We start from the raw sequence: 19,296 nt of genomic DNA, 5'->3' as shown, positions 1-19,296 counted from the left end.
GAAGAAACTGAGTGGTGAGCATGAGAAACCAGACAACTTGCACCCTAAGGATCTTCCACGGGGCTTACGTTTTCATTAGTACACACCGCTCAGCGCACCATGGGCGAAGATCTTGGAAGAAACTTTGAGTGCAAACCTGATCCTCGCTCTTAAGAGGAGGTCAACCCCTCAAGGAGCTGATGATAATAAGTCTGTACTAGAAGAACATGAGTCACAACATTAAGGAATGTATGACTGCCTGGTCAACAATTGACTTTGGCATATTTAGAGGTAGCTCCCAAAAACCGAACGACCACTAATAATAATCACTGATCGACTGATAATTCCCCTAATAATGGTCAAACTTACAAATTAAGTATGTTTATAGGTAAAGTATGTTTATCAATTCTTAGAGCGTGATTAGGATTATGTTACTTAAAAGTCAATTTTAAAACCTATAAATATATGTTTAGGGTAAGAAGATAGACGATTACATTTAATGTACTCTCAAGAATTAACTCTACTTACCGTCATCTACTGACTTAAATATCCTGATACCTTTTGTAGGTAACCCACTGCATTATCTAAAAGAGTAAACTAGCCAATACTTAAATTACAAGACACTTTAGAGTTTGAACTAACAGAATAAAGACAGTTGCTGACCTCGTTATCAAAATAATTATAATTTAAATATTTCAGTAAAATCTTAATGATTTGTGTAAACAATAGATTTTTTTTATTGATAATCATATTTAACTAAATAGTAGGTCTCGTAAAACATTTTATTTTTGTTTTACTACAATAAAAAAATTTATTTGTTAGTTTTAGTTAAATTTTGTTAGTAATTGAGATAAGAAGTAACGTTAACTTTTCTATATGATTATCTCAACTACTAAATATAAATAAAATTAACCTCATTAAAGTTGTATAGCATGACTAATTTTTGTCACAAAAATATGTGAATCTTTGTTTTATGAAGCATTTACCTTAGGTTTCTAATTTAAAAGTAACTTTATTTTATTTTATTTTATTAAAATACACGTGCCGCTCCCGTCTGCTCCAAAGGCACTGTCTCTTCTTCCACAGCTACTGTGCCAGCCTTCCACCACCGCGCGAGCGTCCCACCGTGCCACCACGCCGGCTTCCTACCGTGAAACCACCACCACTCCTCACCGCCTCACTACCTCCTATCATACAATCAACTCCTACCGCGCCGCCACCTTCGACCTCGCCATCACCTCCACAGCGACACCAAATCCCACCGCGCCAAGCGTCGACTACAGCGCTAGATTAATTTTCGATAAGAAACGGTCATATCTCCGCCGCCATTGCCTTTGAACATTCCGCTGTGAGGTACGCTTGGAAACGAACACCTAAAGGATTCAAAACGCGATTTTTAGCTGTAGCTGACAATTACTTTTTTCTGCCTCATGACTGGTCGGTTCAGCATTGACAATAATGGAATCGATAGTGAAAAAATTTCGGTCAAAATTCATCAAAGTTAGGGAAGAGATAAATAGATGGGACGAACTTCAATCTTGCTTAATTTCACAGTTTAGGAACGCTTCCCATATTGTCGATAGGTTACAGGTTATTTGAATTGCCTTATACTTTTACTGTATACTTTTATTTTATTTTTTTCTACCCTATTTATTAATGATTTGTCCTTGATACTGCCAATGTTGTAGTTGCTTCAAAATTCCAACAATCATGGTGTTCTAAATTGTGTCAGTGGCATGAGAGGTGCTCTTTTGGAGAAGCAAATTGAATCGCTCAGCAACATTTTGGTTTCCATGAGAAAGACTTTGTGAGTTTCTATTGATATTTAGTGATATATAAAACTGATGGGTATTTTAATTTAATTTTATGGCTAATGCAATCTTGTTTTCTGTTTGGAATTGTTCCCTATTTTTTTGTAATGACATAAGTACCAAAATGTTGGTTAAGAGTGTTTCGGATAAGTTTCTCCTTATACATTAATAAGAGGAAAGTTTAAAAGGAAAAATGAAATAAAATTTCCTATAGGCCAACATTTTCTTATGCAGATAAGTTAAAACAAATTCTTTTAGCGTATGGAATATTTCATTTTATTTCCCTTTTTTTATTTTCTTTTCCTTGAAGTTATATGGAAAAAATCATCCAAACCAAACAGGACCTAATTTCTTCTAGCCACAATGCACAAACCACAACTCTTTGATGAGTGTTTTCAAAGATTAAATGTGGTTTTGTGCTTCATGCAGAATGACCAAAATGTTTTCACTAAATTACGTTTGTGTGTTTAGTTAGGTCGTTTTCAACATTGAGGTGCACTTGTGTGGCAGCTTTTTAAATATTTTTTACTTTTGCCCAAACGTTTCTTGGAGAACGGCTTTTGAAATGAGCTCCAGTCTCTTTTACTAGCAGCTGTTGACATGGATTGATTATATCATTGTATCAAGTTTAACTAGAGAAGGCTGTGTCATGTATACAAGTTACATATGATATCTTTTATATGAGTGAACCATAGAGATTAGACCAATGCATAGTGGTTATTTTTCACGATGTTGATGAAATGGTAATTGTCTTTGTTTTATCCTTCTTTGAGTCTTTAGGTGTACATGATGAAAATAAGAAATTATTAAGTGTTTTTGGTTCAGCTTTTATGATAAAGGTTATGAACATTGATGATCTGTAGGGGATGGTTTGTTTGTTTTTGTGACTAAATTTTAATTTGAATTTTCAGGGAAGAGTTTCGTTGTATTGCCTTATCTCTTGACAAAATTCACCGAGACAGTAGACAACTAGTGAATGGCGGTTCTTCTCAACTGAATAAGAAACAATTGCAGCAACAAGTTGGCATGAAACCTAGTGTTATTTATTGCCTTGATAGCCTGATGTTAATACATGAGATATACAACTCTGAGTAAGGAACAACTTTTTCTTAATGTATATTATGTGCTTCTTGACAAGCCAGAAATGCAGTAACTTAAACTTAAATTTTAATATAGCAAATTCAAAGATTGGCAGGAAGTGTAATGAACATGGCAACATTTGAATTGCATTCCATTTATGAAGTTTGTTGTTTTTCTTTTTTCAACGTTATTACTTTGGTTTAACTCCCTTTCAAGAGAAAAGTCAAACATTGATTTGTAATGTATATTGAGCATAGTATGACCTTAATGAAGAAGAAATGAAAGTCGAAGGAAAAGAAAAAATAGAAAAAAACTAAAGGCCTCAAATACCTAAGTTAGATCTATTTCAGTTAGAATGATGTCTTCTAAATTGCCAAATGAAACACATCGCTTATATAAAGAATTCAGTAGGAGTTTTCCAACCTGTTGGTAGCATAAGTTGGTTGAAGGGACTGACATGGTAGGAAGAATTTTTAACTGAAAAGAAAGGGAGTGGAGCTCAAAGTGTGACTTTGTACTCTTTGCATGGGGATAGTTGTTGACCTATGTTGCATGGGCTTGGACATTAAGTACATTGATATATGTTGCCAGTTTTATGGAATTTTGTTTGAGAAAAAGTGAGTTGTGTTACTAGATAAACACCCACCGACCTGGTAGAGTTTGAAATTCCTCATCAACTAAATTATAATATATAATTAGGTACACTTGAGATCTAAAACAGAGAAAAATAGTTCTGAAGGGCTTAGAAGACCCTTCTCAGTTCTCTTATTTATATAGATAAAAATCTGATACAATAGATAGATGGAAGATGAAGAGATTGTCCTAGACTGCTAGGAACAATCATTATAGATAACCCAACACACAACTACCTACTTTAGGCCCTGCTATACTAATCATAGGTATAGGTAGACTTAATAATTATTCTAACACTCCCCCTCAAGCTGGAGCATACAAATTGTATGTACCAAGCTTGGAACAAATAAACTCAATCCGAGGTCCCCTTAATGACTTAGTCAACACATCTGCGAGTTGGTCATTTGATCCAACAAACTCAGTACATATTTCTTTTGACAATAATTTTTCTCGAACAAAATGACAATCAATTTCTATATGTTTGGTTCTCTCGTGAAACACTGGATTTGATGCAATGTGAAGAGCAGCTTGGTTATCACAATACATCTTCATACTCTGGATGTCACAGAAGTTAAGCTCTTGAAGAAACTGCTTCACCCATATAAGTTCACATGTTAATGAAGCCATTGCCCTATATTCAGCCTCAGCTGTTGATCGAGCCACTACATTTTGTTTCTTACTTTTCCATGAGATAATGTTTCCTCCAAGGAAAACACAATATCCAGTAGTAGATTGTCTATCAATAGGAGAACATACCTGAAGACTTCCTTTTTCTTCATATAAGAGCCCTTGCCTGGGAGCCTTTTTCACATACCTTAGAATGCGAATGATAGCATTCCAATGGCCAACACATGGAGCTTGCATAAACTGACTAACCACTCCAACTGCAAAAGATAGATTCGGCCTTGTAATAGTGAGATAGATTAGTTTTCCAACTAGCCTCCTATATCTCTCCGGGTCAGAGAATAATTCACCTTCTTCTGTTGTTAATTTTTGATTTGGATCCATAGGGCTATCAACCGGTCTACAATCAATCATGCCTGTTTCTTGCAAAATATCCAAAGCATACTTCCTTTGGGAGATTACAACTCCATCTTTTGACTGAGCTACTTCAATGCCTAGGAAGTATTTGAGGCTCCCAAGATCCTTGGTTTGGAAATGTCTACACAAGTACTCCTTCAATTGAGATATTCCAGCAGTATCATTTCCTGTAATAACTATATCATCAACATATACTATCAAGTAAACACATTTCCCGGGAGACGAATGATAATAAAAGACTGAATGATCTGCTTCACTGCGTTTTAGCCCAAATTTTTGAACAATGGAGCTAAACTTTCCAAACCAAGCACGTGGTGATTGCTTGAGCCCATATAGAGATCGGTTCAATTTACAAACCATACCAGACTCCCCTTGAGCAACAAACCCTGGAGGTTGCTCCATATAAACTTCTTCCTCAAGATCACCATGGAGAAAGGCATTTTTGATATCCAACTGATGAAGTGGCCAATGACGAATGGCTGCCATTGCAAAGAACAATCGAATGACAACCATCTTTGCCACGGGAGAAAAGGTGTCACAATAATCAAAACCATAAACCTGAGTGTACCCTTTTGCAACCAGCCGGGCTTTGAGCCTATCAATGTTACCATTAGGGCCGACTTTAATTGCATATACCCATCGACAACCAACAACCTTTTTGCCTGGGGGAAGTGGCACAATCTCCCAAGTGTGACTGTGGTCAAGAGCCTGCATTTCTTCAATCATGGCTTGTCGCCATCCAGGATGATCAAGTGCTTCTTTCACATTTTTAGGAATAACTACAGGAGATACTGAGGATAAAAGGGAATAAAAGGAGGGCGACACTCTGTGATAACTAAGAAAATTATAAATGGGATGAGGGTTTCGAGTGGAACGAGTACCTTTTCTGAGAGCAATGGGCCAACCAGAATCATCTTCACCAGGAGGCGTGACAGGAGATGGTGACGGAGAAGAATCTGAAGGAGGAGATCCACCATTTTCTGGAAGAGGATTACTCACTGGGGTATTGTGTCGAAGGATATCAGTATGTGGAGAGGAAGGTTCAGGAGGACCTTGGGCATGACTGGGATTGACTGAGGCATTGGAGATATTAGACTCAACCGCTGGAAGAGGAAGGACCTAGTGGAGGATATGAACATCTTGAACAGAGGGAGAGAAGAAAGGTGTCTGTTCAAAGAAGGTAACATTGGCAGGCATGTAGTACTTTTTGGTTTCAGGAGAGTAACACCGGTACCCTTTTTGAAGCCAAGAATAGCCCAAAAAGACACATTTGATCGCACGAGCAGAGAGCTTGTCGAGCCCCGGAGACATGTCGTGAACAAAACAAACACAACCAAAGACTCGAGGAGAGGTGTGAAAGAGAGGATCATTGGGAAAGAGAATGGAGAAAGGAACTTTATGATTGAGAGAGGAGGAGGGCATCCTATTAATAAGAAAACATGCAGTTAAGATGGCATCCACCAGTAATGAACAGGAATATTAGCACCAAGCAAAAGGGTACGAGCCGTTTCAACCAAGTGTCTATTTTTTCTTTCGGCTATACCATTTTGCTGGGGTGTATGAGGACAAGTGGACTGATGCAAAATACCATGGGAGCTAAGAAGTGAAGAAAAATTTGATGAGAAATACTCTTTAGCATTATCACTTCTCAAGACTTTAATTACGTGACCAAATTGGTTCTTGATTTCATTCAAAAAGGATGTGAAAATGGGTAACAATTCAGAGCGATCTTTCATTAGATAAACCCAAGTACATCTAGAATACTCATCAATAAAAGTAACAAAATACCTAAAACCAAAAGAAGAGACGTGACTAGGTCCCCAAACATCAGAATGAATAATAGAGAAACTAGAAGTACACATTGATTGAGACCTTTTTGGAAAGACAGATCTAACATGTTTTCCTAGTTGACAGGACTCACATTCTAAAGTCTGAAAACCACTAAGTTCAGGACACATCTTTTTTAACTTTGACAAGTGAGGATGGCCAAACCGATCATGTAACACTTTAGGGGGAAGAGCTGCAACACAAGATACCCGTGGACGAGATCCAAAATGGTATAAACCTCCAGCTTCATATCCTTCTCCAATCTGTCTCCCCGAGCCACGCTCCTGTATAACAAAAGATTTTGAATCGAAAGTTATTGAACAATGTAACATTTTGGTTAACTGACTTAGGGAAATTAAATTGAATGGACAGTTAGGGACAAAAAGAACAGATTTCAGAGTTAGAGAGGGAGACAGGGAGACATGACCGACTCCCTTTGAACAAGTTTTAGAGCCATTTGCAAGGGTAATGAAATGAGGTTTTTCTTGGAGGGAAAGGGTTGAGAACAATGAGGTATTACCAGAAATGTGATCAGAAGCACCCGAGTCAATTACCCATGAATTTAGACCTTCCATGGATTGAGAAATGCAAGTTGTGGACGTACTTGGGGACTGAGATGATTGCGCCAAACTGTTAGACTTTAATCGCAGATACTCTTGATACTCTTCCTCAGTGAACTTGGAGTTGGAAGTGGAAGTTTCAGCCTTAGAGATATTGGCGGTTTATGAAGGAAAGCCATGCAAGGAGTAGTAGTTTTCTTGGGTGTGACCCACCCTCTTACAGTAAGAGCACTGTGGACGTCCTCGACCTCCACGTCCTCCTCCTCTAGTACCACGTCCTCCTCTTCCTCGCGTGGCAACCATGACAGATGGTTCCATTGTTTCATGAGCTTCCTGAGACTGAGACATAGGAACACGAAGAAGACGTGTGGTCAAGGCTTCCAAGGAAGGGACCTCATGACTTGTCAGAAGTTGATCTCTGATGTGATTCAAATCTGGATGCAAAGCACGGAGGATCATCACCATATAATACTTGTCAAGCTTCTTTTTGATATCTTCCGAAGATTCCACTTCCAAGAACATTCTCAATTCTTCCACAGCTGCTTGGGCTTCAGTCATGAAGGAGACCATATCATGGTCTATCATTTTGAGACAGGCGGGCTTGTTTGCGGTATCATAGAGACGTTGAATATCATTAGCATAAATTCTTTGAGCTTTCTTCCAAAAAGTGTGACATGTCTTGAAGGCTCTAAGAGATATCAAAAGCCGGGGTTCCACAGATTGCCACAATAGGGCACACAATTGGAAATCAGCTTGTTTCCATTGTTCAGCTTTACCAGAAGGTACTTGGCTCCCATCCTGCTCGAGGTGGTCATAATGTCCTTGACCAAGGAACCACATTTCCACAGCAGCAGACCAACATAGATAATTCTTTCCGTTTAGCTTTTCGGAAGTGATTGAGGGACTTCTAGAGAAAGAAAGAGCACTTCCAGACGCCATTCTTTGATAAAAAGAGGAGAAGGAACCAGAAAAACCGTGAAGAACCAGAAAACCCTAGGGGGTTTCTTAGGGTTTTCTTAAAGGGGAGCTTCTGAACACACCAAAGTAATATTTTGAGGGCCAGAACGGACAGAGGAGCAGAGGGCGACAGCTATGGAGGTGGCGCGGCGACTTTCCGATGAGCAGAGGGCGGCGCGTGGACAGCACGCGCCTGTTCGCAGCGCACAAAGAGGCGGCGCGTGGCGGAGCGTGGAGGAGAATCAGGCGAACCCACCGGTGGGGTTGGCTGTCGCGTGAAGAGGCGAACCAGATCTAGTGGTCGCCGGACGGAACAGTGACGGCGGCGGCCGACGGCGGACAACGGTGGACAACAGCGGACAAATGCGAGGTGGCGGAAAACCAAGTTGAAGAACTTCAAACTGCAGTTGACAACTGCAGATATTGGCGAGACAGCCGCGGACAACGGCGAACGACACCGGACAGATTCAAACAGCAGTGACAGTACTGGTGGACAACCTAGGACAGAAACCAGAGCAGGATGAACCTGCTCTGATACCAACTTGAGATCTAAAACAGAGAAAAATAGTTTTGAAGGGCTTAGAAGACCCTTCTCAGTTCTCTTATTTATATAGATAAAAATATGATACAATAGATAGATGGAAGATGAAGAGATTGTCCTAGACTGCCAGGAACAATCATTATAGATAACCCAACACACAACTACCTACTTTAGGCCCTGCTATACTAATCATAGGTATAGGTAGACTTAATAATTATTCTAACAGGTACAAACTTCTATAAATCGATTTTATTAGGTTAAGTTAAGTTTAAAATATACTTTCTTCCAAAACTATCATCAACTGCATCCTCTCTCAAGATGTTATGATGATGAAATGCAACCTTTTCCATTTAAAGGCTTTGTGCAGAAATGCTTTTTCCCTTCGTTTCTACTTTTGATAACACCATGTTGATTGAGTAAAAAAAATATTTACTAGTTTTTTTTTCTTTTGTAATAGGTATTTATTAAAATCATCAGTGATCTCTGCCCTATCCGAAATGGCTTTAAAACCCAGGTATGAAAATACCAATGCTACTGTTTAGCCATTCAAATGTCATGATTGTGTATCTGTGTGACTGTGTCCATGCCCACACATGCACTTGTGTATATTTTGTTGCTTTGACGATATATTTGTGACTGTGTGGGAAAATAAATGAGATGATGCTGTAAGCCTGTAACCTTTAGAAGCAGCCTCGAGAGCATGTAAAAGAATTTTGTTATCCCATTCAAATCAGGTCGTCTTTTTTCAGTCAAACTTTAAACAAAAGCACTCTCAATGACTTAGTTAACTTAGTATATTCAGAAAATTCACAAAGGCATCACTATTTCTCCTCCATGAAGAGATGAGTAGTCGTCAGTGAAATGAATATGTTAAACCTCAACTTCTTTTAAGCCAACTTTGATACCTTTAATGAGCTCTCTACTAAGTTACAGAATTACAAGTAGAAAACATTTTCAGTACCTAGCTCCTTATTTTCTAATTTACCTAAACCATGATATAGTTTTGTTGTTATTCATAGTCATAAAACTACAAGGAAATCTACATTCTGCATTTAGCATCGGAATCTTTCTATCAAGGAAAGCAAAGGCAACGATGCAAACTAGTGATATGTTTCTGCTCTTGCATCCAATTCTATATACATTGAGATAGCTACATTCATCATTTACTTTATTCATGAAAAAACTTGCTTTCATTTTCCAATGCCTGTACTTATGATGTCCAATGTTTTATTCTGTACTTTGCATTTACTGCATTGCAGTGTCAGTGATCTCGTTGCACTTCAGCAACTCTTGGTTGATCAACCCAATATCCAAACTGAGGAAGGTATGCGAGTATTATCTGTGAGGTAGTAGAAGTGATGTTTTGGGCATTAACAATACAAAATGTATATGCATGTCAGCACCATTAATTTCATGTAATGCTTATGATAATAGTTTGGAATGCTTCATTTTGAATTAGACCTCCGTATGCTTTTGGGGCCTCCTATATGATCCTTAGATCACTGTTGGAGCATAGTTAATTTTTTTTTTTTTTATATTTGATTTCACAATTTCGCTGTTAACGAATAGAATCTACTATTATACCGTCTTCACTCTGGATTGCTTTATATAGATATTGTAAGATGTCAAATTTGATTCAACTGTTCTAAAGTAAATTGGAGTTCGTTAAATTTCTGAGACTTGGGAAACCATAACTTGCCCTGCAAGTATAATTGCTGAGTCGAATAAAGCTGTTGATTACATGAAAACAATGGCTTTGGTTTGGAAAAGCTTTTACTACTGAAATTTTACATTGTTTTGTTTAAAGAATCTATAGAATAAAACTCTACAAGTCTGGTACCCCTCATTTTTAGGAGAACTAAATATGTTAAACTAAAGAGATGGACATTTTATTAATTTGTTCAGATGATCTAGTTTCTGGGGAGTTTATAACACATTTATTTGTGGTGGGGTGGGGTGGGGGTGTGTGAGAAAAGGAGAAGCGAGAGAATAGTACAACAAAACAATTTTAACTTTTAGGATACGTTGTCTTTGGTGTTCTCTAATGATAGGAACACAAGATAACTAAGGTGTATTTAAGAGGAATCTGAGCTACTCCTGATCTGAAAATCTGAAAGTAATCGCTTGAGATGCTAATATCTATTCGGGAGAGAGAGACCGGATACTGTCAAATTACCTAGAGTTGGTCTCTTGTTATTTTTTTTATGCATTTCATGCGTTGTTTTAGAAACACATGTCACCTTGATGCAGGCCTGAGTTTTTCCTAAGAATATAGTACTTGGAATTGTGCACTTTTTATTCATCTTATTCTCAGCTAACTAGGATTTAATCTGTAAGTGGCAAACACGTGATAGGATGATAGTATAGAAAAGTTTTTACACTAACCATTGCTGAGTGAAACACTTGTACTAATGTCATCTTTTTGCTGTTTGACTTTTGGCCGCAGTTCAATTTGTATTTGATATGATATTTGCCGAAGAACTGAGTTGAAGAACCTCTCTACTATGGATGTTGACTACGAACCGGGTTATGCCTGAGCTTTTTATATTTTATCTTCATTTAAATATTTTTTGACAGTCATATTTTACTTCCCAATATAAACTAATACACCATTAGGATTTGGGTTAAATATCGCTTCCAAATATAAGGAAGCAAAAGGAAACAGTCTTTTTGGGGATTAAAAGAAAGTGCTTGTATATTTAGATTGACTAAAAATATATATAATCCTGAAATTCTTATATTGGATTAGGGTTTCTTTAAGAATATCTTTAGATGTATATGTTATTCAAACATTGACATTCATAATAAAATTTTTGGTTTCGCATTGCGATTTATGGGTTATCCTCTCCTCTGTGTGCTTCTCTTTAGATTGGTTTCGAGTACTAAATATGTAAATTCATAGTATATATAGGGTTTAAACCCTTTAGTTGTCTCTATTTATGTGGATTTTTCCCAGTTTGATCCCCTTCTTATTAGAATCCCCAATTGAGTCCTTATAAGTTTTTGCACAGGTAGAAGATTGATGTGTCAAATTTTTAAGACATGGCATGGTTTAGGCCTGCGTGGAATTTTGGTAAAATGTAATAATATAATATTAGGATTTCTGAAATGGGATTTAGGGTTCAATCAAATTGAATGGGATTAAAAATCTGAGAAGTGGTTGTAGATCAGACGAAGGGATGGAGATTAAGTGGTGGTAGATCTGAGAAGTGGTTGTTGATCAAATCCACCCCAATTGCATTTCAGAAAATTGGGGAAAATTGTTCCTGCTTCTACGCCGCGAATGGGAGATGGTGCACTACCGCGACGTGGGTTTGGCTAACTAATGAATGATTGCTTACCGCTGCTGATGGCGCGACATTGCTACTGGCTCACACTAAGGAATCTATGGTTCTTTGCTTTCCTTGTAGGTTTCGAAATCTCTGGAGGAGGAAGAACATGGAAGTAGTGGCGCGATTCTGAGAAGTGGTTTCTTGCAGGGTTTGTGTCACAATCTATGGAGAAGAAGTTCTTGGTGGTTACGGCACTTCTGGCTTTTCTGGATCTGCAAGTGAAGGTAGCGCGATGTAGGCTGATGCAATTCTAGGTTGTGCGGCGCTAATGGAGGAGAAGACTCGCAATTTCAGGGAGAGTGGCGGTTTGGGTTTTTTTTTTGTGTTTTTTGGATTTTGAGAATTACAGGTGAAAGAAGGAGATCGCGATCTGAGATCGCGCGAGGAGATTCACGATGATGCTCTGGATGTTGTTTGGGTTTTTCTGGGTTGGGTTTTTACTGGGAATATCAGCAAAGTCTAAGTCTATTAGATTCTTCTCAGATATCAATCTCCTTTCTTCTTCTGGCAATAAGATTCTCCAACCGTGTGTTCCTTTCCAGCTCTAAATTTCCTGGATCCATGAGGTTCTTTTGGTCATCCTCTGCCCATTTAATGACAGATTTACTTTCATCTTCTTTGCCACCTGTAGCTTCTTCTTCCTCTTCTATGAACCCTAAATCCTATTTCAGAAATTCATATTATTAAAATTTAAAAAATTGCTAAATTCCACTTATTCAACTCTCAATATGCCACGTTTTAAAAATTTGACACATCAATGTTCCACCTGTGCAAAAACTTAACCCCGTTAACTAAATTTAACGGAAGGGGCTCAATTGATTCAAATTAACACTTATAAAGACTCAATGAGATTCTAATAAAAAGGGGATCAAATTGGGAAAAACCCACATAAATAGAAACAACTAAAGGGTTTAAACCTATATATAATAGACTCTTATGTGATAAATTATGCTTTTCCACCTGAAATAACTAAATTTTAATTTAAGTTTCTCTAATTTCTGTTGTTGTCTATTTTGGGTTATTCTAAGTTTGAAATGCTCAATTATTAGTCAGTTAAACGTCATTTAAATATTCCTTCTTATTTATAAAAAGTTGTTAAAATAATTTGGAAAACTCAAATTAGTATATTTCAAAATTAGAAAGATTAAAAAAGTAGAAATAATATATTTCAAAATTTGGAAAAATGAACTCGGAAAATTTTAGAAGATTAAAACATGATAATCCTTCTTGTTTATTATGACAGAATTACGTTCTGCATGAAGTTTTGCATGCATTATCCATGGAACAAAAAGTTTTTTGTTCAATGATGCAAAATAAGCTAAAAGTATAGAAGAGTTTAAAAGTCATTCTAAAACGTTCTTCTCCAGCAACTGGTTTTGCTGTGTAGCAGTGTCTCTAGATCAGATGGAAAATTAAGGGATAACTTCAGGAGTCTAATTCATCTACATTACTGATGATTATTTTAGTATCTCATCTTATTCATTAGTATGATGTGATGATAAAACAAATTGTTATTGGATACTTGGGAAAATGTATTAACAAGAAAGTAAATCCTGATAGAGCGAATTTCAGTCTGAACCACTTACCTAACTTCTGCCATGGTTAAATTTTCACCTTGTGATTGGGATCCCAACAATTTAAAAAATTGAAATATTTGAAATTAGAAATACTTTTAATTATTTTTTTATAATTTTCTTAATATTTTGAATATAATAATTAAAATATCTTACGTTTTTTTATTTTCTTATTTAAATAAAATAATTAAAATTATTTTTTATGAAAAAATTTTAATTTTAAAAGTATGTATTTTAAAATTAAAATTTACAAAACATTAGTTAAATTTAAATATTAAAATAATACTTAACAATTTATTTTTTAATAGGTAGATGTATATGTATATAGAAAGTAGAAGTGTGAATTTAGTCCAACTCACATGGTTTGATTTATGAGTCCAAGTTAAGAAACTCACATAAGAAAACTTACATGGCTAAAGAAATAACAAAAGTTGAAATGGTAAGTTTAAGTCAAAGATCGAAATAAGAACTTAAATCGAATATTTAGATGAGATATTCTAAGTTAAAGTTTGAGTTAAGTCAATTGGATCAAAGAATCAAATCGAGACAAGTTGATATTGACTAAAGGTCGAGCCAAGTCATCGAGTTGAAGAATTGATTTAAACCACCTCAAGTTGAAGGCTAGCCAAGTAGATCGGGTCGAAGAATCGAGTTAAGCTAAACCAGGTTGAAAGTCGAGTTGAGTTAGATCGGGTCGAAAGTCAAGTTAAGCTGGACTGAGCTGAAAGTTGAGTTGAGTCAATCTAAGCCAAAGGCCAAACCATGTTGACCAGCCTAAAAGGCCTAAAGATCGAGTCGAGTCAGCGTGGTTGAAAGTTAAGTCAAGTCAATCTGACCGAAGGTTGAGCCGAGTTAGTCAGGTCAAAGGTAGACCCAAGTTGGTCTGACCAAAGAATCGAGTCCAATCAACTTAAGCCAAGGTTGAATAGGACAGAAGGTCGATGCAATTCGTCTTTGGTCGAGGGTTTATCTGAGTCAACTTAGACAAAAGTTGATATGAGTCAACCCGAGCAAATGTTCATTTAAGTCAACCCGAACAATGGTTGATATGAGTTTGCCTAGGCTAAAGGTCGAGTCAAATTGTTTTGGTCTATATGTCTAATTAAGTTAATTAGACCAAATAATAGCTATGTTAAAGGTCGATCAAAGTTTACTTAAGTCAAAAGTCAAGTCAAATTAACTAATAAAATAGAGACTTATTTAAGAGTGGGTTGGAGTTAACCTAAGAATCATGAGTCATTAACACTTAAAGAAAGACTGTGTAGTTGTAAAATTTTAATTTCTTTCTTTTTTTCTTGAATTTCAAATTATATTATTTTAATTATTTGAAATACTTATTGAAATTTTAAAAGTTTTAATTTTCGCATTCAAATAACTCATTTTATTTTAATTTTTTTAGATTTACTAAATAAATAAATTAAGCTGTTAAATTTCCTCGTGTCTTGTTAGTTTTGGAACGTAAAAGATATATTCGAAATTAATGAGAGGTGGAAAAATTTGGAAATAATACTTTTAAAAATTTATTTATCTAAAGTAATTTTTAGTTTAATCGGAAGATATGTATCCTATTATGTATTTGATAATGGTTGGTATAATTAGAAGGTATGCATCTTGTTGTGTGTTTGATTATGGTTGATATAATTAATATGTATGTATGTATTTTTGTTGTTATGATTGTTTTATCAGTAGCCTATCTCATATATGTTTGTGTTTGTGTGTTCGTGAGTGAAATTATTGGCGATGATCGTATATTGTATTATACGTGAATAAATGATATTGCAGATGTTCCATAGAGACATGATAAACTCCAGAGAAGAAGAAAAAAACATTGATATTCAATTAAAGTTATTTTGTTTTACAAGTTAAAATAATATAATTGGAGTATTTCATTTATTATTTTATTAGTCGAAATAATGTAACTAGATAGCGCTATGATAAATTTTAAATTTTTTTGAATTTTAATAACTCAGTGACAGAGGATGTTAGCCTGAGTCATAAGTCATTGACTAAAAAAAAGTACTAATTGTAGAATTTTATTTTCTTTCTTTTTTTTACTGAATTTCAAATTATAATTTTTAGCTATTTGAAATACTTATTAAAATTATAAACGTTTTAATTTCGCATCCAAATAACTAATTTTATTTAAATTGTTTCATCAAAATACATTATTATGGTGTCTTTGTTAGTTTTGGAATGTAAAAGATATATTCGAAATTAATGAGGTAGAAAATTTTGGAAATAATACTTTTAAAAATTTATTTATCTAAAGTAATTGTAAGTTTAATCTCTTTGTAAATAAATGTTATGGTTTTTTTTTCTCTCGATTGATCCTTTATTGCCAAATCTTTTGCAATTTAGATTCTTTTTAATTGATTATTATATTTGGTTGTTTTATAAACAACTTCTGTTGAGAGGCTATTAAGTTAGCAGGGAAAAATAAATTTCAATAATTTGTTCATCAAACAACATCTTTGTAATTTATTAGCTGTATTTTTATAACCAATTTTAAAAATATTAAAAAAATAACATGATGATTGTGTCAGGCCTCGTTAAATGCACCCAAAAACCCCCTGCTCAGACTCATTAAAAACGCACCCAAAACCCTCTGCGCGAACGCCAGGTGTCAATCAACGAAGATTCGAAAATCAGATAGTGGAATGCAGGTGTCAGCAGACGAGCGGACGTTCGTTTTAAACAAAACTGATTTCTCTGAAAACCGCGTCACACTCTCTGCATGCACTCATCTTCTCCAAAATTCTGATATTTCGAATTCTCCTTCTTCTCTCTAAAAGTTCTTCATTCTCTCTACCGAAACTCACCTATTCTCTACCTCAATCTCCGTTCAGGCACCAGTTCTACTCTTCCGGCGTAGAGGACGATCGTTTGAACCGATCAGTTTAGGATTCTGAACTGGTAAGTTCATCTTTCCTCCATTCGTGTGTTTTTTGTAACATGCAAACCCAAATTCCTGGTTGCATGAGTTGATCCTATCATTCTGAGTATTTTCTGGTCTTTATGTTGGTTATAGCTCTTAGAACGTGGTGTAGAACGTTAAGGCTTCTGTTAAGAGGAGAACCCTAGTCTGTACTTGTGAACGTTCGACTATCTTAAGAGGTAAGGGAAGCTTATTTAATTTAATTCGTATGTTGTGGTATTGTATGAACGTTCGTTATTTGACTGAATAATTTGATGCATGATGATGAATATGATTAGATTGAATGAACGTTCGTTTATTTAATGAATGGAAATGAAATCTGGCTGAGTTATGTTATAATGTATGAAATATATGAAACATATATGATATGGATTGTATGAAGTATGAAAGTTGATTATGATATGAATTTTATAAAGTTAGGAAGTTATAAGTTAAGAAAAATGAGTTTGAATGTAAATGGATTATGGATATGAGATTTCACTATGATAAAGTACGTTCGTTACTGAACGGTCATTGACCGTTCGGTTTTCCTAGTAAATCTAGTTGAAACGAGATTCTTTCATTTGGAGAGAATCCTAGTGTAGGGCGAGCGCCTTCGTGTGGTAATACTATGCTTGAGCGTTCGGCCAAGCATAGTTGTGCTTGAGTCTAATGTGATAAACCCAATATATATATATATATATATATATATATATATATATATATATATATATATATATATATATATGTAATTGTACATTATTGTTGTTCGTAAACACCACTTCAATAGTAACTTAATATATTTACAAACCTTTTATTAGAAGTTTATTAGTGCTTGGTCTTACACCTAGCGCTCATACTGAGTAGTGTTCGGTCTTATACCAAGCGCTCGTACCCATTTCTTGTATAATCAACCTTGATGAAATAACGTTCGTCAAATTTCAGTAGCATATTCTTACCGTGTTCGATCTTTGACTGACATTCAGTTTTTGTATATGAATGATTCTAAAATATGGTTATTTAACGTTCTGACGTGTCTACGTTCATTGGATCCGGGCTAGAGCCTCTGTACTTGAATTATTGTTTGAGTATGGGTTTGAACTCACGAGAGTCAGTTCATTTAACTGATTCACGATGTAAATAACGTTCGTTATATATTATATATATTTTACCCTGGATTATCCTCAAATCTAAAAGTAACTCCCTTGGTCTTATTCTATTCTGGAACGAGAGATTTTATCGGTCTCGTTTCTATCGTTCGTCCTCGTTATGAAGAGGGCGGAACGTTCGGTATTTTATGTGTTTAGAAAGGATGTTGAAAATGACACCTAAGTGAAAGGTTATAAAGGATGAAGAGTATATGAGATGAATATAAGATTGTGGATTTGAACGAGCGTTCCGGGGAGGAACGACTCTTGGATGAATATTGGAATTGGTAAAGTATGAATGTGGAAATGCTTAGCTGGCGGTTCATCCTGATGTTCCGTGAGTACTCGTCCTCACGTAGAGGAGGGTAGGTCATGTGTGGGAACGGCAGGAGGTCCTAGTCCTTAAGGTTACTTTGGGCGGAACGGACTAACCTCGGGTGGCAGCTGATGAGAATTCCAGTTACTACATCACCCGGGTGCACGAACGTCGTAGCTACACAGAATTCATACAGTCCGGACAGTCAGTCTAGTAGTAGGCCTTGTTTGTATCGTATGTTGAAATGTACTTGATGTGTTTGAATTTGATAAACGTATGTTATTACTTGAATTAAATTACATAAGCTTACCCTGTGTTTTTCCTCGTGTTGTCTCGTCTTGTACGTTTGTCTTGTCGTTGCGATGATCATCCGTGTGGATGTGAGCAGGAGGAGACGCACTTTTGGAAGAGGCGCTGGAAGAAGAAAATTTGGAAGATGCGAACCTCGTAGAAGTTGAAGTAAAGGCCGAACAGTAGTGCGTTCGGTTGATTGTATAATATAATTAGTGTAAGGTGTCGTTCGACCCCCTCTCCTTTATTAGGAATGACCGTTCGGTAAATCCCTTTTGTAAACCGTTCGGTCAGTTTCGTTCTAATAGTATAGTTTATTTTTGAACTCTTACTGTTTATTGTGCGTTCGGTCAAAACCGCACGTCTTTTTTAATGTAAGGCTGAATTGATATATTACTAATGGTAATTATTTCTATTGTATAGTTATTACTGTATTTTTAGAGATGTTACATATTGACTCGATGATGACATAATAATTGATGAAGGGATTGATATGCACTAATAAGGCTTAATCAATCTTATTAAAAACTTGAAATAAGTCATTAAAGCATTGTGAATATATTTAGTGGTGATTTTGATTTTTCTTTTTCAATTTTGTTTTATTTTATTTTTCACTCTTTCACTTCTCATCACACCATCCAAATTATTAACGATTTTTTTTATACAAATGATTGTATTATTTAACCTTTTTCAACAACTTTTGAACAATGGAATTTACTAAAACTATTAGGAGAAGAAGGTGTGAACATTAAAAAGAACATTGAATAAAGTAAATGCCATATTTTCTTCTTTTGTTTTTTATTTTCCTCTTCCTACACTTCCGTACATTTTAAACTTGCATTCTCAAATAGTTATGAAATGACTTATTTATCCTCATCTTCTTCGACATCTTTCTTTTACTGTGTACCCATCTTCTCCATTTATCACCTTCTTCTTTCATCAATTACTTCCATCTTCTTCTTTATCCCCTCTACAATATAATAAAAAAATTAATTAATAATATTAAAACACAAAATAATAAATTTAGGTGAATTAATGAGCCACTTCAACTAATTACAGATTTAACTCGAATCGGGATAAATCAAATTCTAACTGGGTCAAATTAAAAATTAGTTCATATAAAAGAATTATTTTTTTCAAACTCAATCCAATCTGAACTCATGATGAGTTAGATTAATCCGAAGATTGTAATACATTTTGATAACACTATATATTATATTTCATAATATATATTTCAATTTTTTTTTATTATACATTCCGAAACTTCAAATAAAAATCTTAAACTAAGGAGT

General features: G+C 35.5%; 1 protein-coding gene across 1 annotated transcript; it reads left to right on the top strand.

Annotated features, from left to right (window-relative positions):
- Positions 1-999: 999 nt before the first annotated feature.
- Positions 1,000-11,430, top strand: LOC108320972 (uncharacterized protein At5g43822). The gene is made up of 7 exons (XM_017552577.2): positions 1,000-1,332; positions 1,427-1,569; positions 1,668-1,786; positions 2,702-2,881; positions 8,887-8,943; positions 9,689-9,753; positions 10,876-11,430. Exons 2-7 carry the CDS (start codon positions 1,438-1,440, stop codon positions 10,917-10,919), a joined length of 597 nt encoding a protein of 198 aa, XP_017408066.1. The 5' UTR covers positions 1,000-1,332; positions 1,427-1,437; the 3' UTR covers positions 10,920-11,430.
- Positions 11,431-19,296: the final 7,866 nt, after the last annotated feature.

This window comes from Vigna angularis, chromosome 6 (assembly GCF_016808095.1).
Source record: "Vigna angularis cultivar LongXiaoDou No.4 chromosome 6, ASM1680809v1, whole genome shotgun sequence".
Taxonomy (NCBI): domain Eukaryota; kingdom Viridiplantae; phylum Streptophyta; class Magnoliopsida; order Fabales; family Fabaceae; genus Vigna; species Vigna angularis.
Note: the sequence above shows the minus strand (reverse complement) of the source record. Positions and strands in the feature narration are given on the sequence as shown.

Bases quoted from the DNA above. Each gene is read 5' to 3' on its own strand.
- LOC108320972 (XM_017552577.2), top strand. From the start codon at position 1,438: ATGGAATCGATAGTGAAAAAATTTCGGTCAAAATTCATCAAAGTTAGG. The intron at 8,944-9,688 runs GTATGAAAATAC...ACTGCATTGCAG, and splicing joins GAAATGGCTTTAAAACCCAG to TGTCAGTGATCTCGTTGCAC. The intron at 9,754-10,875 runs GTATGCGAGTAT...TTTTGGCCGCAG, and splicing joins CAATATCCAAACTGAGGAAG to TTCAATTTGTATTTGATATG.